At 33.2% G+C, this 23,441-nt stretch overlaps 1 protein-coding gene across 6 annotated transcripts in view; it reads left to right on the top strand.

Annotated features, from left to right (window-relative positions):
• The window catches only part of LOC123539203 (cytochrome P450 2C31-like), a 51,336-nt gene extending 28,741 nt beyond the window's left edge, over positions 1-22,595 (top strand). For 4 of the 6 annotated variants that reach the window (XM_045323722.2, XM_045323718.2, XM_045323719.2 and 1 more), the window contains exons 2-9: positions 11,919-12,209; positions 15,385-15,559; positions 16,031-16,266; positions 16,947-17,150; positions 19,005-19,143; positions 20,303-20,516; positions 21,273-21,452; positions 21,751-22,595. In XM_045323722.2, the coding sequence (XP_045179657.2) occupies positions 12,078-12,209; positions 15,385-15,559; positions 16,031-16,266; positions 16,947-17,150; positions 19,005-19,143; positions 20,303-20,516; positions 21,273-21,452; positions 21,751-21,961 (1,491 nt within the window). In that variant the 5' untranslated portion in view covers positions 11,919-12,077 and the 3' untranslated portion in view covers positions 21,962-22,595. Of the gene's footprint in view, positions 1-11,383; positions 11,584-11,918; positions 12,210-13,405; positions 13,509-15,384; positions 15,560-16,030; positions 16,267-16,946; positions 17,151-19,004; positions 19,144-20,302; positions 20,517-21,272; positions 21,453-21,750 lie in introns of those variants that run through there. The other 2 variants (XM_045323720.2, XM_045323725.2) reach the window with 2 other exon arrangements.
• Positions 22,596-23,441: the final 846 nt, after the last annotated feature.

Raw genomic sequence — 23,441 nt, 5'->3', positions numbered from 1 at the left:
TTAACATTTAAGTGAAACGTCTACATTCTAAACGCCTTTCTGTCTGTTTTTATACGGTGCTTGTTGCGTAAATCCAACATGAAATTATCTTCGTCGAAGGAGCGTCAGATACAATGTTTATATAATACATCAATGAATTTTAGTCATGAAGTAAAAAAATTCAAAATATGGTTGACAATACGAGCCTATTAATTATTAGAAAACGATACACTTCTTTCAAAATTTTTGTTATAATGATTAATATATTTTGTGCTAAAGTCACTTGTACAAATCAAATTTCATTACTTTTATTAGTATGCAAATGAACATATTTTTAAGCGTAATTCGTCATTATGCTTTTGCGAGAGATGGGAAGTATCACACTTTTTAATGAAAAAATATATGTGAATGTATAAATACATGAAATTTTAACTTGGTCGCTTTTAAAATAAAAACGCCTATAAATATCGATGTTCTAAATATGTCACAAAGAATGAACATCGTCATTAAATAAACGAAATTCTATTAGGAAAGGTTAAATGTTGTAACGTGATATAAATGTCAGTTGTGTTAATCTTTACCATCACCTTGGGAGCAGTCGCCACTATAACATAAATATATGTTGACAGAGCATGGGGTTGAGGGTCCAAATGCGATTTTGTTTTCTTTTGCCAGACGGGTTTTTAAAATTCTAATGATTAAGGTCATTTTTAAAACTAAGTGGTTTAGCAAATTGTCTTTACCATCACCTACAGAGCATTCGTATGGAACTTGTTTGAATTAAACTACGAATTCAAATTTTTTGTTATACATTACAAGACTGGAATTTGCCAACTTTTTGAACTAAATGTCTCAAGTTTATACTTATCGTTTAATTTGATGTAGTAGCATAAGCGCCTTTAACAACCGCTTAGCGAAATGCGATGGTAAAAGGAAATTGAATACTGAAAGGCGTTTTTAAGATCAAATTCTAATATTCAGAGTTAAAATGAAACTGTTGATGAATATGTGTCAAAATTTCCTTATATGATATAAGTTAGTACAATGGCTACATATTTCTAAGTTACATAGTACCCGTTCCATCTATAGAACAATTGTGTTTCAATAAACTAGATACCTTACCTAAAGGAAGATGCATTTTCAAAAGATTTTATTTAACGTTCAGGCCAAAAAAAAAAAATGTATTGGTACAAAATAGTAATTATACATTGTAGATAAAACTGACAGCGAATACTTCTTCTATGTTTGCTAATGCAAACGACTTCGCATATAATATTATGTTTACACGAAATTTGGTTAAATGTTCGATATGTCACCAAAAAAGACCTTTAGTTGGAAATCATTGGAATAACACTGGGTAAAATTAAATGATGTAACCATTGTAACTTCTAAACACACGTTGAAGTAATTCAGAAAGAATTTCGGCCGTCCAATTTTCAATTTGCTTGAAACATTTCTGTTGTTATCAAGCCCAGGCCTAATTAAGATCTCAGATAACATATAGAACAGGAAGAGCTTGTTGGCAAAGATTCGCCGTATTTTGAAAACCAGAAAAAAGAAATCTGGTAAACAGTGCAAAATCTATACGCTCCATCTGTTTTAATTCATAAGAAGTCAACAGTTGATGCTTAATGGATGGATTTCATGTAGGGTGGTTGTTATTTTAACTAAGATGTTCTGAATTTTACACTGTGTTAGCGTGACTAAATATTATAAACATATACCTTTATCATCGGCTTGAATGCAGTCTCGGTCTTGTAAAAGACATGCTTTCCAGTCTACTAGATATCTATATATCTATTTGTAAAGCACGTGTATAAAGATGACATTTTTCTATTCTGACATTGGTGTTTTATCAACAACAAAAAAAAGGATTACATAATTATTAAAATGAAACAATACAATCAAAATCATAGGGTTAACTGAAGCGCTACTTCGTTTTGCAACCTAATAAGTGGAATCTGTTTCATGCCTTGACCGTCACAATTAAATAAACTATGACAGGGAAAAAATGCTCAGAGCCATTTTGCTTGTACAAAGCATTTAAAAATAATGTTAATGTATTGTTTAGAAGTAAAATTATAAAATATTGATTTACGAGAAATGAGACATTAGTATTGTATTGACGAAACAAGTTGTACATCAAATTGTCTATAACTTAATTGTTTCGCAAATAAACGAAGTACTTTTATGTTAGTACTATAAACATTGTATTGAATTTATATCATACATAAACTGTATGCCGGATTTTAGTATAAAACTATATTGTATGATTATGAATTAAAGTACAAATTTAATGAGTTGTTATGATTGCATCGTGTTTAAACTAAAGGGAAACTGGAAATTGAGATATTGAACGAAGAAACTTATTTCTCGGTATTATGGGTGTGTAAGTGGGAAAACGACCTAAACAGATTTCTACTGCCTTTCTTTAAAATAAGTTTAGGTTTTATTGTAATTTCTTGTCGTTTTCAGATCACGGAGCCCGATGAATCAGTTTGGAAATTTTGATTGCCTGCAGTCATCAGTTTTTACTTCATATGGTCTATTTCCTACTGGTGCATTATAATACTTTTACACTTATCAAATAATGACAATGTTGATTTTCCAGCAGGGCAGTTACATCGAGTAAACAATGTTTATTCGCGGGAGTTAAATTGTAAAGTTGTTAAGCTATTATAAAATGTTCACTTCACTGGTTTTGCATCATATTTCCAACATCGCTATGGTTTTAAGGCCGTATATATTTATCTGAAACATAGCCGGGAATCATTTACTGGGTGTTTTCCTCAAAATTTCAAGTGCCGGTCTAATATAAAGTTGACGCATTAACATCAGACAAAAGGTTTCAAATCAAAATTTTAACTATTTTGAATGAAAGAATATTTTGAAAGATTCGATGGCCAGTTGATTGTCTCAATAAAGATGCTACATAATACAAAAAAAAATATATATATAAAAATAAGAAAGGTCACTGAGCTGACAAATTAGCAATGTTCTAGATGCAAGGTTGCTTGTTCTGCAACGTTCATCGCCGTGCGTTTGAGAATGAAGTATGTAGAAAATATATAAGACTTGGAAACATGTTGACATCTGAATTTCTGAATAAAACTCCCGCTTTAAATCAAATAAACTGTTCATAGTGATTAATTTACCCGGGCATCGACGCGGTAATAAAACGACTCTAAATTGAGATTATGATTGGAAACGGCCACGACAATAGTAAACACAAACCAAATACTTCAGAATATTTTGTAAGAATCCAGTATGTTTCGACACACATATATTGTATATGAAATTAGTAACCACGCAATCATATGCATGTTTATATTGAATTAAATTCTGTCTATGATATTGCAAGCGCATGCTTTGTAAGATATTTGAATTTCGTCCACTAGTTCGGTATGGCTTGAACAGTGTTTTATACCCTTATTTGACATATGATACTGTAATTCGAACCTCTGCGACTCTGACAGATCTATTTAAAATATATTTCAGATAAATGACACTCTCCTTTCAAACATGGTCGTAAAAGTTTAATTATGACCTCGTCAAAATCTATTAACATCGTAACAGGAACCTGAAAGACGAACTCCTGTAGCTTTGTAACTTTATACGAATTGCATTGGTAGCGTTAAACTGAATTAAATCATTGCGCATCTGGCGCGGACATTAAATGGGATATGAAGTTACATAGTAACTTAAATTTAACTGAATTTTAGTAATACAAAACTGAACGTTTTTGCTAGTCTGTTATGATATGTAAATGCATCAAAAGCTGTGTGAAACATTAAAACATTGAGAGAACTTAATGAGCTTACTTAATAGACAGTACACGGTCTGCCTTTAATTGTATGAAGTAATGTTATTAAAATAATACTATCAGATTTGATTTCAAGATAAAGTGTGTGCCTTGTATGCAGTAATTCCAAACCAAACAAGGTTCAGGGTATTATATAGGAAACATTTTGTCCCGCACTGTCTTTCCTGAAGTGCGTTCCTTGATCATATCGGGAACTGAGAAAACGAACGATTGTTCAGAATTTTAAGATTATAAGAACCTGGGCATAACTCTGAGTTTTTTTGTTGTTTTTTTTTGACAAAATAATTTGTCTTCTGCCACATGGAAAAAAAAGTCCCATCCCATCCCATCCAAACTGAAAATATCTCTGCAGCCGATACAGATATAATTATGAAAGTTCACATAAAACAGGCTTTTATTTACAACCTGGTTCCATAAATCTGTATTTTCATTTGAGTAATACGAAAAAAGTGCGGAACATAAGCTGAGACTATTTTCAATAGTTTTAATATGATCTCCCTGTATTCTTTAATTATTCTATAAAGGTGGACGGATAGCTCAGTGGTTTGCACACTGACATTGGCCTTCCAATCCTGAGGTCGGGGGTTCGATCCTCGGCAGCTACTCGGGAATTTTCAGAAACGCTTTTCAGTGTTTCCCACCCAACTAGAGGTGTACTGGTCAGGAACCCAGGCAATCCTAGGGTGTATCAGTGCTTTACACTGGGCAAGTTAAAGAACCAGGCTGTCTATTCGCAACGAGCTAGGCTAAGTTAGCCGGACAAGCCTGTATCTGATTTCTGATCTCTCTGTCGTGGGGGCTTTGTCTCACACTGTCCCTCTGGTCAGATCGCTCTGTGTCTGTACTAGTAGAGGATGAATTATGCGCCCTGTGTGGCTGCATTTGAACTATGTAAAGCGCCTTTGAACGTGAAATTGATTATGAAAAGGGCGCTATATAAATCTGGTATAATAATAATAATAATAATAATAATTCTGTTTTTTTTTTTTACTTAAAGACAAAAAACCTTCACTGGCGGGAGGTTTATGAAACTTGATATAGTGATGGAAAGTGAAACGCGCCAAAATATCAGAATTCTCTCATGTCTGTATTCAGAATTGAATCAGTATTCCTTTCTTTGTTCTAGATATTTCACCTTAATGTTTTAAACATTTGGAACAACATCTTTCAATCCGCTGATAGGAATTTAGTGCTATTTGATAAGTGATTGTATTGCAAAGGGAGGTAATGGAATTATGATAGGCATAACTCTGCCTTGCTTGATTATAATACTGTGTCTTTTTATCTAAATGTTTAACCTTATTGAAACTGTAGGCTTTAACTTTGACTTTTTTGAAGATAGCCGAATACTTCTTTATAATACAGAGATAAATGGCGAAGGACTCTTAAAAGCCTTTATAACCTTGATTCCCCCAGACTATCGTTACTTTTGCAACATATCCTTAGGACGGCCGGCACATTTTTATGCGATCTCGACAGGCATACGTGTGTTTTTGACAACACAGAAAATGACGCCAGACAACCTTCAGCTTTTTCCGAAGTAAAGAAAGTGAAAGTAATCGGGCTAAACTTGAAAACGAAAGTCGCATTTGCATTGGTCATTAATCAGAGGTCAAGCGCAGGGTCACCCCCTCTAAATGTATGCGCGTGGGTTTCGTAACGGTGCAAGGGTATATAGGGATTTTTGAAACATCGTAAAATCGTTCAAAAGGTTCTTTTTGATGTTGTTTTAAAGTGTCAGTATATGCCTCGGATGAAAGATATTTCCGTATTTAAGAGCTGCAGACCTGTACATTTCAGAAATATTTCGTGTAATAGATGTTGATATACGGAACCGTAAAAGGGCTACTAGACGCTAATACGTTTCATTACGTTACGGCCGCGGAAAGGATATACAGATTTCCTAAAATGCATTTTTATAGCTTTTTTGTCTCAAATGTCTGTTTTTGTACAAACGTGTTAAAAATGTCGAAAACAACTCTCAATTTTAGAAAAATGTGCTACAAGAATATATCTAAAAATGAACCGTTTTGTCTGTCTGTACGTCCATAAGTACATCTACGCGCCATCGAAGTGTCTGTCGATGTGTCATCAACATAAAACAACTGCGCTAAAATCAATTAGGTGAATTGTGAGAAACTATATAAATATTATCAGGACTGTCGTGTACGTTCAAGAAATAAGGAAAGAAATATTGTCACCAAACGTATCATTAAGATGATCTTGAAATCACTCTAGAACTAAACAGAAGATTTTTTTTCACAATATGTAGACAAGATGATGTGGTCTAAATGTAAGCCACACATTAGTCAAGAAGAAGTGGCGAGAAAAAGTCGTATTCGCGATTTGAAGCTTTGCCCATGAGTATAAGTGTCAAAAGTAACCAGCATTTATTCCGATAGAACTGCGGTTCATGTGTAAATGCTCATTTTTGTATTACTTGTGTGAGGAAAAGGATGTGTTTTCAGAATTTATTTTTGAAGGATATACATTAACTTTAAAGTGCAAAAAATATATAATGACATTGCAAAATAAAATAACTTGTTATGCATTTTTGTTGCAATTCATTTAATTAAATAAGAACATTTTAGATTGTCAATATCTTAACTAATTTGTTATACAATTTAACAGATGTTGAAATGACATTTTTGTTCTTATGATCAAGCAGTTTTATGACCAGACATATTGCAAATTACTGTATGTTAACTTTGTTTCTCCATTCTTATTACACATACAATTTTCGTGCAACTTGGATGATATTTATTATTCTCTCTTTAAATGTCTACATTGTACATTTATTTTTGGTGTACTTCATTACAAATTTTGTTTTTGAAAACTACAGGAAATGTGTTTCAATTGACTAAATCCTATATAGTATATACATTGGCAACTTTGAAATTGTTCATAGACTTTAACGCATAAGGAAGTGGTCACTAAATGCATTAAAACCAAATTTTAGTTAATCTTGTGATCGTTTAGGAAGGACACTAACATTACCTAGAGTACACGTTATACATTTACATATGATGTGCGTGTCATAGTTATCTACAATTTTAAAGTTCATATCAACTGTATCATTATAAATTGAGAACGAAATGCAATTTTACAAAATGAAACTTGTAGCGAATAATCAGTCTGGAGTTTGCGAGTAATAAAATATTTGACGATAGAAAATTATTCTTCACTGTTTTGTTGAAATGATTATTTTGTGAATAAAATTTTACGGGTGATAATCAGTTTAGCGATAGGAGGTTAAATTACGTAAGGTAAGACGACAAAATGAGTATGTTTGTGTACCATAGTGTATAAAGTTTATTATACAGTAAGAAAGTTTACGCAGTTTATTATCAGACATATCTGTGTTCACATCACTGTTGGAGTTAATGGAGTTAACAACGGGAGTTTATGCAGAAATAATGTCGGAAAACTAATCTAGCGCTTCAGACGTTATCTAAGAACCATCTCTAGCTATTTGTGTTTTTATTTCTCACTCTTCCACCGGCGGTAAAGCTTAACCAAACAACTGGTAAGTTCGAAATGTGAAATATCCGCGCCGCATCTAGCAATATTCGCATCCAGTCCACGAGATTTATAGTGTATCAAATTTAACTTTTTTTAGATAAGAAACCTCTTAAAGATTTACTTTTAACATACATGTAAGACGAGAGAAGCAATCAGACGGACAACGGCTCCAATCTCCCTAGCACCGGCTTAACCCAAAGAACGGGAAATTAAATGAACAAATGCGTGCAAATATTAGGCGGCCGTTATAGAAATTTAACATCGTTACTGCGATTTCACCTCATCGCCGAGGATTAAAGCCTCGCTCGTGACCGCCGCGTGTTTTTTTTTTATTTTATCTTAGATACAAAACTAGTAACTTGTAAGCAACAAGTCAGCGGTTCTTTATACCTCAGTCACACATACGGCGCGGATAGCTACGTTTAGCTACGGATAGAAACGTAGTAATCCGTATCTATCCGTATTGATACGTACCTGAGCCGTACCTTAAAGTAGTAATCCGTATCGAGTCATACCAATCTGTACGGCTTAGGTTCTGATCGATACGGATTACTACGTTTCTATCCGTAGCTAGACGTAGCTATTTGCGCCGTATGTGTGACTGTGGTATTACAGGTACCTACGCCTATCCGCAACGTAGCAGGGATGTATTTGCTCCACCATTTCAACATTATCATTTAAAATGCATCGGTTTGGTTTTAACTACTGTAATATCATTTAATTTCGTGGGCATGAAATTTCGTGGTTTTGGTCAAAACAGCAATTTCGTTGGGATATGAATTCGTAGATTTCAACTTTTGAACATAAAATGAATGGGAATTTTACTTGTTCGTTGGGATTAAATTTCGTGGATTGACTCAACTACTAAATCTACGAAAATTAATCCCCCACGAATATCAATGATTTCACAGTACCCGTTAATATATTCACATCAGACAGAATATATAAAATGAAAGAATATTTCAGCCGTTTTAAGCGAAGATGGCTTTGAAAGATACATTTGTCACGGAATTATTAGTGAAAAGATGTTAGGTAATATGATAGCAAATATGTGAAGTGTCACCATGGTAAACTAATTACCTCTGTCCTAATGTCACGGTTTTGTTCTTTTTTAGTATTATTTTCCAGCGTTCTTATCTGTGCTGTATGCGAACGATAAATGATAAAAGAGTTTGTATTATGGTACATGTTATTTTATTTAATGTCTCACGTTTTAACAAAATTTATCATAGTTCAAGCTTTGCATTTATACAGGCATCGACCTGACAGTAAAATGGATTTAAACCTTAAATGTCTGAAAACTGTGTTACAAGTGTGCGAGTCTTTAGCTATTTTCTTCTAAACGACTACTAAACAACCTTTAAAGGCAACCGGGGTTTTCACTTCTAACTAGGATACAGATCTTCATACTTAGATGCATTAACGTAACAATATTCCACATGCTTCTCTTTTCATAAAAAATAGTAACAAAGAAATCCTCAGTCTCGTAATGTTTAAAGTTTGTGGGGTTTTTGTTTTATATATTTAAAAGTCTTTAGACACTTGCAAATACTTTCAGTTTTTGTATTACTGAACTTCAGTACCGGCAATATTACACAATATATAGGATAAAATAGAGCAAAACATGAACCATTTTGTGACTAAGTCCGTCTTCTACGATTTTATTGCGGTTTCTACATAACGATTTTACTAAAGTCAATTACCTGAAAACTGAGAAAATGTTTAAATATTACCATAGAAATAGAATATGATCACCTGGCGTGTAATTTAGATGATCACCCAAGTGCTTAACTGATGTATTTCTTCACAAGATTATATACGTAAGGAGGACCATATATAAGTGAGGAAGAATCTAGCTGTGATAATTCGTCTAATTCGCGATTTAACCTCGTACCCTTGTTAATTAGTGCCAGACGTAACGAGAGAGGCTGATATGTATCTTATTCTGATAGAACACTGCGAGGTATCGTTCAATGCTTATTTCTACTTTACTTTACTTGTGCAGAAAACGGATAATTTTTTTAATTTTTTTATATTAATTAGATGAAATGTGAACATTGATGGATCATAAGTGTACTGGTTAGTATGTATGTTTTTTTTAAATAAATATTTGTAACATTTCTTCCATTTTGCATTAATATTTCCCTTAGCTAGTTGATCTAAAATCCTCCTTAGATGAAGAAAAAAATTCCTTTTTTGTTTCTCACGCACTACCCGTGCAGCTATAAAACTGATATTCGTGATAACGTCTTTCCAGTCTTATATTGGCACGTTAAACTTTTATTGGCGTTTTTAGATAAATTACGCGGTGCGCTTCTTAAAACTTTTGTCATTGTAAATTGCAGCAAATAAGTTTCAGTACATAAAGATGATTTTTAACGTAGAAATTTGTCATCATTTATGACAATACTTTTTACGAGATAATTTAGACATAATGTACGATTCATATTTATCTATCTGGTTTTGTGGAAAATTGTTTATCCGTTGTAACGAAGATTGCCGATCGTAGATTATTCGACTGAAATGCAATTTAGCTAAATGAATACTCACAGTGAATGTTCAGATTGAAGGCGGTGAGTAATGAAATGTTTGACGATAGATATGTTGTTTTTTTTCAATTTAATATATTAAAATGATTATTTTGTAATATAAATTATACGGGTAATAGTCAGAGGTTAAAATGCGTGAGGTAGGACGACGAAACGATTATTACAAACATACATTTTCCTCGTTGTTAGTTTGTTGTATGTACACCTTGTCCACAAAATAAAGATAAATTATGTAAAAAGAATGTTTTCTTACAATAGCAGAAAACTACAAACAAATAAAAGATTTTTTACTTCTAAAATTCTACATTGAAATGTTAAGGTAAGACCGTCCTTACGTTAGTCATTGCTTATGTACCATTTATATGGCTAGAGCTGTCTAAACCTGTTGAAGAATATAGAAAAGGGAGAAGCAGAGGCGAACATTTGCCGTATTATAATTATTTATCTCCATTTAATACCCTGGTGGGTAACTTATAAGGATAAACAACAAAATTCCTAGTGAACTTTTCAGACTTTTAAATATACAGTATATATCAAAAGCCCGCATCCTAAAAACTTTACGATAATTTTAGGACATTCTATGTTTTTAATTTTTATGAAGAGTCAAGTATATTGTATATTTTTATGGTAGCGGACACTTACCATGATGATCTATATCATTGTGTGTAATAAACTGATACAAGTTGAAATAAAAGTCTGCCTTCAATAGAGTATGATACAAACAGCTAAATTTGACTGTGGAACGTTTTGGATCACTTAGAATATTAAATTGCGTCTTGAAAGATATATTTCAGATATATTTCGTAGCTAATGGAGTTATTCTCAGACTCTTGATAAATTTTATATGCTATTCCGACAGTATTGCAAAACTACATATGTACTATAAATGTATAACAGAAAACGAACCATTTTGTCACCATGTCTGTTTTATTAGGTTTCTCTGCCAGTAGTGGTTGAATTTTTGATGAGTCCCCGACATAACAGTTGTGTTAAAAGCCATTACGTAGAAACTTAGAAGAGGAATAAATATTACCGGGGCTACAAATGAACGTTAAAGTAATTAGTAAAGAAATACTGGCACCTAGCGTACAATTTGGATGGTCTTGAAATCGATCATGATCTAAACTGAAGCCATTCTTCGCAAATATAAAGACAAGATGCAAGCGTCTATCAGTTCAATGTTAGTGACGAAGAAACGAGGAGATAATTTGTCGTGTTCACGAGTAAATGGTGATTTTCAGAAGTAACTGGCGATGTTGACACAAACAATTGAGATAGAATTCGATATATGTCAATACTCATTTTTACTTTATTATATTGTTTTTGAAGAAAGGATGCGTTATCAGAGAGGAATATATTACATCAACTTATTTTGATGGATGTACATAAACTTTGAAAGTGTATCATAAAATATCGGAGGACACTGTAAATTAACGCATTTTGAAGTAGTAAGATGTTTAAAACAATTTATCCAAAGTCATAAAATATAAAGAGTCAATATTATATTATCCAAAAAAAAGTATTATCAGATCTTTTCGTCAGTACTGACCATTTAATACAAGAGTTTTCATTGTCCTCTCATTAAATAGAATACTATATACCAACGAACTCTGAATGCGGTAATAGGAACGAATTTTAATTTACTACATCATCAAGAATCGATTCCGGTTGGTATTTCACGGTATTTAAGCCGTATTGGACACCTTTTTGGTATGTATGAGTGGATTGTTTTAGTACATTCAAGATATAAAGATATCATAGCATCAAGAAATTGACGTGGACAAAACAATGACTCGCCTAAAATATTTTATAGAGTAATCGTGTTGTAGATGACTATCTAGAATTTATCTCAACAAATTACGTGATCTTTTCTTGAATTAGAAAATAAAATCCTTTAGAAATTTCGAAATTTGGTATGAATCAGGAGGCGTACAGACTTGCGTAGGCTGATGTGTTGTTCATATGTACTAAATCATTATTTCTACTTTTATACTGAAAATGTCACAACCGCATCTAGAAATAATTACGCATGAATTCAATTCCAGAAAGACGTTATTTGAAACTGATTCACCAGCATTGCACATCAACAAGACAAATGGAAAATTCTTCAGCTGTGAAATAATTGTGATGCAAGAAGACGTTTAATCAAACTTTAATAATATTAGGTATTGACGATTGTCTGGAACAGTCAGATTAGAAACAGGATGTTCTCTGAACTAGCACTGACGGGAATAGCCCTAGCTTTTTTGGCTTATTTTTGGAGGAGATTTTCCAGCAAGCCAGCGTCGAATTTGCCACCTGGACCAGAGGCGACATCTGTATGGGGAAATTTTAAGGTATTCATTTTATTTTGGAAAACTGTACAATAGTTGGAAGCTTTAAATAGGGATTATTAAATATGTAGGTAATAAAGGAATTCTAAATTAGATTTATCTTTTTTCTCTCGGTTTGTTAATTGCATAGATTACTTTTGCGAAAATGTAAAATACGATAGTTTATATTGAAAATTTTAATGTAAATTCGTACATCGTCTGAGCACACTAGATGGTAAATATTTAGGTGGGGCCTCCGTGGCCAAGTGGTTAAGGTCCCTAACTTCAAATCACTTGCCCCTCATCGATGTTAGTTCGGGCATCACTCGGGGCGTTGGACTCTTCATGTGAGGAAGTCATCCAGCTGGCTTACGGAAGGCCGGTGGTTCTACCCAGGTGCCCGCTCGTGATGAAATGATGCACGGAGGGGCACCAGGGGTCGAAGCTGGAAAGTCGCCGTATGACCTATAATTATGTCGGTGCGACGTTAAATCCAACAAAATAAAATATAAATAAATATTTAACTTTTTGTGTTGTTGTTTATTTTTTTTTTTTTTTTTTTTTTTTTTTTTTTTTTTTTTGCACCTTTTTTAGCAGACTGTATAAACAACTACCACATTTTATAGATTTAAGCAAGCATTCATTAATAATGTAACGTTTAAGATAATTCGTTTTTCTATTTAAATATTTCTGCTCGCATGTACATAAATATTTACTTAATTTCGTAAGTTATTGAGACGAATTATAACTTTGGAGATATTCAACTGAAATGATAGCATCTTATTTTACGATTACATTCCATTAATTGCCACCAATTTGTAGGAGTGTAATTTCTGTATGTGGAAGCATTTAAGATTTCATATATTTTATTGGAATCAAGTTTATAAAAACGTCATTAAAATGGCGCCAACCCCTATACCTCTTTCCAGTTATATAAAGACATTCAATAATTTTGATATGTATCATGTTACTTAGTTAATACGTGAAATGCAAGCCTTTCGGATTACAACACTTCATATCATTATGCAAAACAATTTTAACTATGTACACATCAATAAACAACAAAATGAATTAAGAGTACATACTTAATGTTTGATCAGTATGGTAATCATTGTAAAATGTATACTAGTACAGATTTCGAACAGATTTAACGCAATTTGACTTTCCAGGAAGGAAATCACACTTGAGCTTAATGTTTCGTCTAATTTAAATATTTTCACGTAAAGGCAAGTCCTCGAAAATGTGCAATACGCGTCAGCTGATTAACAACACAGAATCAGGACGTTGTATGTTAAAAACAGCAATAAATGGATCTTCAAAACAGTTAAGCTAATTGTTCTAAACTTCTGTTTAAACCATTTTAGGTGGATAGGTACGGGTGCATTTTTAGCTCACCTGTCACATAGTGACAAGGTGAGCTTTTGTGATCACCCTTTGTCCGTCGTATGTCGTCCGTGCGTGCGTCCGTACGCCAACAATTTTTTGTCTGCACGATAGTGGTTTCATTTATGATTTTATTTTAACCAAACTTGCACACAACTTGTATCACCATAAGACCTCGGTTCCTTTTTTGAACTGGCCAGATCCCATTATGGGTTCCAGAGTTATGGCCCCTGAAACTGCCAAAATGAGCTATTTTGACCTTGTCTGCACAATAGCAGCTTTATTTATGATTTGATTTTTACCAAACTGGCACACAACTTGTATCACCATAAGATCTTGGTCCCTTTCTTGAACTGGCCAGATTCCTTTATGCGTTCCGGAGTTATGGCCCCTGAAAGGGCCAAAATTAGCTATTTTGACATTGTCTGCACAATAGCAGCTTCATTTATGATTTGAATTTAATCAAACTTGCACAAAACTTGTGTCACCATAAGATCTCGGTTCCTTTCTTGAACCGGCCAGATCCTGTAATGGGTTCCAGTGTTATGGCCCCTGAAAGGGCCAAAATTAGCTATTTTGACCTTGTTTGCACAATAGCAGCTTCATTTATGATTTGATTTTAACCAAACTTACACACAACTTGTATCACCACAAGATCTTGATTCCTTTCTTGAACTGGCCAGATTCCCTCATGAGTTCCAGAGTTATGGCCCCTTAAAGGTCCAAAATTGGCTATTTTGGCTTTTGCAGCCATATAGATACTTCATTTATGGTTTTATTTGATACAAACTTCCAAAATATCTTCAGCAACAATAAATCTTGGATTCCATGACAAATCAGATCCAATAGTAGGTTCCAGAGTTATTTTATATCTGATTACCTCCCCTGATTGTAATCAAAATGGATTTATATCAGTAAGTACTTATAGGACTTATTTGAAATTTCATTATTGTCATTAGTTGGACTGAGCCAATCAGGGTAGATAACTATGGACTGATTTTATGTCAAATTACCTCCCTTTATTTCAAATTAAAATGGGTATATCTCCGTAACTAATGAAGATACTGATCTGAAATTTCATTTATGTCAACAGATTTATTTGGCAGATCCTTCTTTTGTTCACTTACAATGAAAATTTTTTTAATTACTTCCCTTTTACGTTACTATAAATAGCTTATTTTTAGTAACATTTTATTATTGGCCGTAGGGAAAAACCGAGACCACTTTTCTGTGGTACAACATGGATGGTACCTCCAATTTTTAGGTCTATTTTGACATATCGGTACCTTGTAAGATTTTTTTTTTTTTGGTTAAATTTCTTCCCTTTGTTGCTCCTGTCCTTTGGACTTAGATATTTTTTCTGAGGACCTTTTTGTCCTCAAGTGCAATGATAACAGGTGAGCGATATAGGGCCATCATGGCCCTCTTGTTTCTTTATATGATTAAACGAATACTCGAAATATATATTTAGCTTATGGTTTATGTTTTTGTTTAAATTCTTTTTGATGGAAAGGTACATTTGTCTTTTCTATCAAATGAATCTTCGTAATATAATTTAGCTAATTGTATTGTGCTTCTATTTAAACAGTTTTAAATGGATAAATTCATGTGCCTTTTTTTCTTTGTAGATTTAAAAATGATCTTCGAAATATAAATTAGGTAATTGTTCTACCGAGTCTGCTATTATTCTACTTTGTTGCATTCTTTCCTTCCAAGGGATCTTTTTACAGATTTTATTATTAATTTAAAACGTTTTAATGAGATAGTACAGGTGCCTTTTACTCTGAATAGGTACTAATGTATGTTCTCTTTACAGGATTTAGACACAGACGGCGTTCATAGGAGTCTTCATAAATTGTTTGAGAAATATGGACCTGTTGTTCATATTCGTTTGCTAAAGAGGCATGTTGTGATACTGAACACCTCAGATGTGATGAGGAAAGCCTTCGATACAGTCGAATTTGAGGAATGCCTTAATGACAAGGCAAAAGGTAATTCGATTTAATACTTTATTTTTGTAAGCATCGTTAGAATTTGTTTAAATGTGACTTTTTACTATATTTACTACATTCGCATAATTTGGTAAACTCATTCTACGAAATTGATGGCTCACGCTTGTTGTGCGATTTTGATGTAAGCAAAAGTTTACATGTAGATAATTTGCAAACTACTTAACTATATGAATGCAAGATGGAGTGTTGAAATGACATTGTAGTTGTTTATTTGTTCTCTTGCATGTGTGGACTCTAACTAGGGTGACAGTTAGATGTTATATTTTGGGGTAGATGCGTGTATTTCCTACTTTGAGTCTGAAGTCGAAAATCATTATTTGAAGCTAATAATATGATTTGTTTACTTCGATTCGTCCGACTCTCGCAGCACATTCATTTTCGTTTGCGGTCACAAGTCAAAGGTTATACGAATATTATTTCAGACAAACCATTTGTTTTTTTATTTCGTAGGGTTCTTCGGGACATATCTGGTTTATGGCCATGCTGATATTCTGTTGGGTCCATACACGGAAAGGACGTTTAGGCTAAAAGAGGTCATGCACAAAGGCTTACAGCCCTCCATGTCTACTAAGCAACTGCAGTCAGAGCTACAACAACTGGTTGATGGTTTCAAAAATCAAATTGGAAAAGATTTTTGTCCTAGAAAGTCCATTGAAAGCAGTATTGCGGGAATCATGACAATGCTTGTATGTGATTATATTAGAAGTTGATTTGTTTTTGGGCTTTGAGTCACAAGACACATAGGCTATCATTTAATGACAGATGAATGCACCGTTTGCTCCTCACAAGTCCTCAGGGCAATACTTTAGGCACGCTTAGGTACAGTTTATTTGTTTACAGAAGGGGATTATTTAAAAATCCACATACAACTCGTATGTAACAAAATTATCAAAATTCAGTATGAAATATTACTGTGAAATACCGTATGAAACATTAGTAAAGTCAAAATCATTGAAGTTTAGCATGAAATATATATGTATGAAATATAAATGAAGACAAATAATTTGAAATTCACTAATTAATATATTAGTAAACTTAAGATAAAATTATTGAAATTCTGTATGAAATATATATTTAAATAAAGACAATTGGCATTCTATTTTAGATAATAGTAAAAACAAATTAATTGAAGTTTAGTATGCAGTATTAGTAAAGACCCATGCAGAATGTAAATTTTGTTCATTATAGATATAATTTAAAGAGGAACTCATTTGGTGTATTAATTTCGATACATTAGTTTGACAAGTTGACAAAATGTCACGTTCAATGACTTTTTGACAACGGGCAATTTAAGCTTTTGAGGACCTTTCTCTTCTCCAAGAATAATTATAGGCTAAGGTTCAAATTTATTTCTTTTAATTTTCAGATTGCAGGCGAACGTAAAGACAATGATGAGAAAATTATAAGTGACTTTGTGTTCTGGTCTAATAAACTATTAAGTCCAAGAGTAGAGAGCTTGTTGAAAAATTTACCATTTCTTAGACATTTTCCTGGTGAACCGGGTAGTTTGTATGCTTTAGCCAAGAAAAAGAGGGATATTCTGCTGCAAAGGTTCCTGACTGATTATCGTGTAAGTATGTTTCTTGATGAGGATCGATAATTTTCATTCAGTTACGTAGTGCTATTTTCGTATGAAAATTTATCGTTGTTGCGGAAGTACATATGCCGAAGAATGGCGGCAAAATAAGATGGGGAAGCACTTAATCGCAAGGACTTTCTTCTATATCGTCAGTCTCCGGTTTCTATGAAAAACAATGTTCTGGCCCCGTGTTCACAAAACATTTTTCAGTCTCAGCTGAGATTGAGTTTGAAATTTTAATATCTAATTTTTCTAAAATTTCAAAAAATTCCAGGTGAGACTGACCATCAATACTGAATAGACACTTGAAAATAGTTATTAACTTAAAATTTAGTTTTTAACATGCTATTTAGATATAAATGACAAACAAAGTTTCATTATCAAACTCAGCTGAGACTGAAAATGTTTTGTGAACACGAGGCCTGTACTTGCAGAAAGACGCCGAAATTTTATAGAGAGCGTAGCTATCGCAAGGATATTGCAGATTGTCATTATGGGCCCTCTACCTAAATTCTATAAAAAAAAAATAACTAAAATAAGTTAGAACACTGGTTGTACAGTAATCAATTATTCAAACTACAGTAATTTTGTCCCTGTCCTTAATGGTGTTTCTCTAGCTGCTCTCTGCAGCAAAGCTATTGGGTACATTGCGAATAAGGTTCTTGAGGTTGTCTTTTTTACATACATACATACATACATACATTTACATGAACATTCCTCGTGTTACAAATAATTTACATGTTAATTAAACTTAATAAAACAATTAAACTTCCCTCTGTTTTCCCATTGACTGTTACATAGGCGCTGCCAGTCTGTGTCCCTACATTTATCAAATTATTTGTTTCGCGGTATTAATTTTCTCTGTATGCTCATTTGCATAGTCATATTTATCATATTCATTATATAGAATAGGGTTATTATAATAGAAGCAAGGTCTTGGATGAAGTTTTCAGCTCGAGCGAATTATGCCAGGCCTTGTAAAAACCATGGGATCCGAATACAACATTTCAGACCAAGCCTCTGTTAAAATTTCCCGTTTAACATATGCCTTAACCATGCTGTTACAAACATTCAAGGATTATCGATCTTAAATTTGAAATTGATGGGTTTAGTGTGCGTCTTTTATAGAACTGTGTCCGAATATTTGTTGCCTGTTCGTATTTACATGTCAAATACAAGCCCTATCTTCTTTGAAATTCACTGTCCCTGTTTGTTTCTTTCCTGAATTCCTGCGTCATGTCTGTTCTGTCACAAACTAGATTTTTAAAGTGCTTTCCTAACCTTTAAGTGTGCATAAAAGAATCAATTTCAGACAAAACAAATTCATTTTGAAAGATTTTTTTTACTTTGTGTCAGAAAGATGGATTAGTTTGTATTTGTAATTTTAAGTGTAAATGAACAAAATAAGAATAGGCATCCAGATGATTTCTTTCTAGTACGTACAGAATGATATAAGGTATTAAGTATATTGAACTCAATTATATTAATATTTTAACAACATTAACTGCATTATGTAATACAATAAGTCAGATTTCATAATGATTGCGACATGTGGTGATACAATATCAGTTATCAAACAATTTATTAATTGAGAGAAAGAATATCTATTAACATTTAACGAGGAAATAAATTAAAACTCACCCTCAATGTGGTAAATTAATGTCTCCCTAAAAAGTAAATTTCTGATTTAATGAACGGATGTATTTCCAAGAAACTTATTATGTAAGAGAATTGAGATAATTATTCATTCATTACTTCCTTAATTATCCATAGTGAGAAAGCAGAAAACTGGTACTCAATGCGAATAATTTCCAAGAACATTTTACATTTTTATCGTTTTTTCAGGAAACTTACAAAGCCGGAATTAACAGAGGACTTGTTGACACTTGCTTAAATATACAAGAGCTGGAGACACAGAAAGATGGATCGTGTTGGCTGACAGATGATATGATTAGGGCACTTATCTTAGACACAATCGGAGGGGGTAATTTTTGTTTTATAATTTCCTTCATACAAGCGAAAACCTTTAAGGATATTTTATTGTTTGTTTCTTTGTTGATGTTTTTTTCGTTGATCAATGATATCGTTATATTCTACATTTTATTGTTGGGGACGACACAAGGTGATCCTTTTTTTTGACATTAATCGGAAACAATATAACATCGTCATAGAAAGCAGTATCGTTTCCGCAAATGTGAGGATACTACATCCCGATATTTGTTCAACGGCAAGTGATTCTAGGCCAGCAATGTTAACAAACATGTCATACAGGCTCAAATTGAAATTGAAGAATTTATAGATGAGGTCATGGTAAAGACAGTATGTTGAACTTCGCTTTACAATAGCACTATACTATATGCAGATTCTTTTTTTTTTTAAAGAATATGTTAAGAAATTTCAAATGTCAAAACTTGCTTATAATGATTAACTGTTGTAGCGTAGACCTTTCCGCCGTTTGTTGCCGAGTAGGTATTTGATTGGCTTCCGGGCATTGACCGCTGTGCGCCTCTCTTGCGAGAGTGGCAAGTCATAAATTCGCCATACAAATTTGGATAGATATTTGGTACGTCAGGGCGTCGTTTATTCTAAAACCGACGATAAGTTTTCATTGCCTTTTACTTAAACGGCGTATCAGCGGTTCGGTGAAACGAATACATAGAATTATTGGTATGCTATCATAGTAGCAGAATAAGGAAGACTGCTGTTACTTTAAGCTGAATATTGGTTGGAAGCTGCACTCGAAATTTGGCAAGATAGTTTCGTTGTTTTAAAATAAGTTTGTGATAGTTTTCTATAAAATATTGTAATCGCTGTTCCTTTTTAGTTATGTTTCTATTTGATTGATTCTTCGTTTGAATGTTGAATTCGATATAATAGAGTTATTATAGTGGTTTCTTTGTGGCCTTTTGTTAGGTATGGATCCCACCAGGCCTTTACAGAGCCGAGCGCATAATTGCATTTTGATAACTCATATACCTTTATCTATTTATAGTGTTATGCCGACTAAAATCTTAGACAATTAAGACCTAACACATGTTTGAAGTATGACAATACGGTATGTAATTCAATATCGGAAAAACAAAGAAATATAATTCCATATTCTTCCCATTACCCGACATGTATTCACGCTTTTTACAATGTAGGCTTCGTCTCCACATCGAACACGATTTTGGCGACAATATTAAACTTGTTAAACAACCGACGCTGTTTGGATAAGATGGTAGAAGAGATCAATGCAGTTTTAAGCAATGGAAAGTTCTGTACTTGGGCTGATGTGAAAATAATGCCATACTGTTATGCAGTCATTCTTGAGACCCAGAGATACTCTACGCTGGTACCGATTGTTAGCCATTACTGGTGAGATACTTATTCCATTAATGTAATTAAAATAAATATCTATCAAGCTGGATTGCAGATATAACTGGTAGAATGGCAACAACGCTTAATTCCTAAGTAACAATTGTTCCAAGGTGTCTTACTCTGTGTGGTGAATGTCTTTAATGTTTACCATTCTTTTCGACCGCATCGCCATAAGCGTTTTTTACAGTTGATAATATGTCTATTTTTTATGAAAGCGCGCACAATCACATCAAAGGAATAAACTTTGTATTGTTGTTGTTTGTTTTTTTTTTGTATCAGGGCAAGAGCAATATATACCGTATTTGGTTATGTATGTTTTGTAGGAAGGTGTAGATATTTAGCGATTACCCTGATTTTAATTTTTTTGGCATCTAATATATAAGTTTACACGGCGTGAGATGGGGATAAGTTTCACAAATTTGTGTAGATTTTTACGTCTCTTAATGCTGGAAATTTCATGTATCACACATGCTCCGGTTGTTGCTGTCAGAAGATAAATATTAGCAAAAATAGTACATACATTTGTACATTTTACTTTGTATCTCGCGAATGTTTTATTCCAAAACATTATCGTATATAGTTTAATTGAACATACTGTTATGCAATTTCGAATATATCATTACATTTTCAATATTCAAAGTTGGGAATAGTTTGTATTTTTTTAGGATGTCTAAAAAGTCATACTAAATTTTGAATAATCAAATATCATTTTATGACATAATAAAACCAAAGATCTAAATACTTCTTTTCTAGTTCAACAAAAGATGTAGAGTTTGAAGGATATACTATACCACGTGACACAATGGTCTGGGGAAATATATGGTCCGGTCATCATGACGAGGCGGCGTGGACAAATGCATGGACTTTTAATCCAGAAAGATTCCTCGATAGTACGGGTAATTTATTGCCAGAGGAGGATCCTCTGCGAAAAAGGTAATCTAAAGTCAAACCTAAATTGTTTTAGCTAATATTATTAGTTTGGGTGGAAACGGCACTCTATAAACAAATATAATCCAGAAAAGGACACACTAATTCATTTATATCTTAAAACATGGTGGTATGTAGCAGGGTAGTTAATACAACTTTGCATCCGCAAAGCGGTTATCCTTCAGAAAATTGACGTTTGAAAACATTTGCATCTGTTGATGAAATTTATTTCATTTGTGCTTTAGTACGTTTTTAGAAATCAATTAATGTCATCCTGTAGTTATTTTGAAAATATTCTTTCCAGACTTATACCACTTGGAGTTGGGAAGAGATACTGTGTTGGAAGTGATTTTGCCATGTCGCGATTGTTCACATACATTGTAACATTAGTGCAGCATTTTGATATTCTGTCTCCAAAAGACACGGAACTAGTTTCAGGCAATCCAAATAATTACACAGGTGGAGCAGTACTACAAGTAGAAGACTTTATGCTTAGAGTAGAAAGAAGAAACTAATATGACAAGAATCTCAAAATGCCTGATATTATTGAAATCATTACTGATTTATAGATTTATTTATTCTAAAAATATTTTGTTGTGTGTTTCACTTACGCTTTCAAAATGACAAAAACACTACGTGACGGTATAAAACAAAACAAGACAGAACAAAAGAACCAAAGGAAATAACTTCTTAATCATTACATGTATTTTAATTGCATATGATCAGTGTTATTTTTAGCTTTATTATCAGCATAAAAGCTTCAGAATTGAACTTAAGGGTTGTTCAGTATAAATGTGTAAATGTCAGTATATTGTTATTTGAATAGTATGCCCGAGCTAAAAGGATACAATACTATGTCTTTTGTGTATTAATTTATACATGACATAATTTCATATTAATTAACTTTACATATACACTGGATTTGCTCATAATAAGCAGAATCTGATCCCATCGTGGAATGTGACAGATATTTATGTGTTAAGCAATTTCAGAATTTTCTTAATGATTAGGAAGAAATAAAGTTCGCTTATACATATAAAGCATTTTTTATATATGATGTATTAATATATCGTGAACCTATTTCTAAATTGTTATATAGCTATATATGTATTTGTCAAAGTATTTAATAAAGTTTGTTGTTTTTCTTTATTTGTTTGATGTCTTTATATTTATTTAATAAGGACGTAAAAGCATTTTAGACCATGTGTTCCGTTTGTAGAAGGAGCTACTACATGCCTACAGTCCGATAATAGGACATTTCCTCAGACAACATTGAAGTCGCGTATATTTTATTTTAAAATATCTCAAAGCAATACATATAACTTGATGTCTTTTAGTGACAGATAAGTTTAAATATGGCATACAGGTGCAAGTTTACTGAGAACCAGTAAAACAGCTTCGCGTTAGCAATATTCCAAGTCCATGTTAAAAGGTTCTTTTTGTTGCGTTAGCTTTTGTCCACGGAATCAGTACATTGTGTAATGACAAAATGATACATACTAAACGTATATTAACATTTTCCTAACAGCTGTCAGAACAAAGCAGAACAAAGCATGAACTAACTGTCTCAATATAAGGCGTCACTATAAAGTGTAACAGTATTCCGAAACTCCGGGTCGAGTCGCTGTCTGACTGCATATTTTTCTCATCCTTTGACATTCGACGCCCAACGTTGGGTCATAGTTAGTCTACAACGAGAGACAGCCATTGTTCGAGAGAAAACATTGGTCCTTGTCTTGGTTCCTTGCATTAGTTGCTTTCAGTATCATACCAGTTCCGTTTTTTACCGCTCCAGAAAACTGTCCATCGCATTAAAGAATTGGTGCTTTTCCGTTATCCAGGAAATGACATAATTGACCTGCCAAGCCTACTGAGCTGAAAAATGTCCAAGTCAGAGTTTTTTTCGAGACCCGGCAAGGCAAAAATTGGCTCCATCCATACAGACTGGTATCTTTTGTAAAAGAAGGCGGCTACAGAAGACGCACTAAAGCCATT

Source organism: Mercenaria mercenaria, chromosome 18 (assembly GCF_021730395.1).
Source record: "Mercenaria mercenaria strain notata chromosome 18, MADL_Memer_1, whole genome shotgun sequence".
In the NCBI taxonomy this organism is placed as follows: Eukaryota; Metazoa; Mollusca; class Bivalvia; order Venerida; family Veneridae; genus Mercenaria; species Mercenaria mercenaria.
Note: the sequence above shows the minus strand (reverse complement) of the source record. Positions and strands in the feature narration are given on the sequence as shown.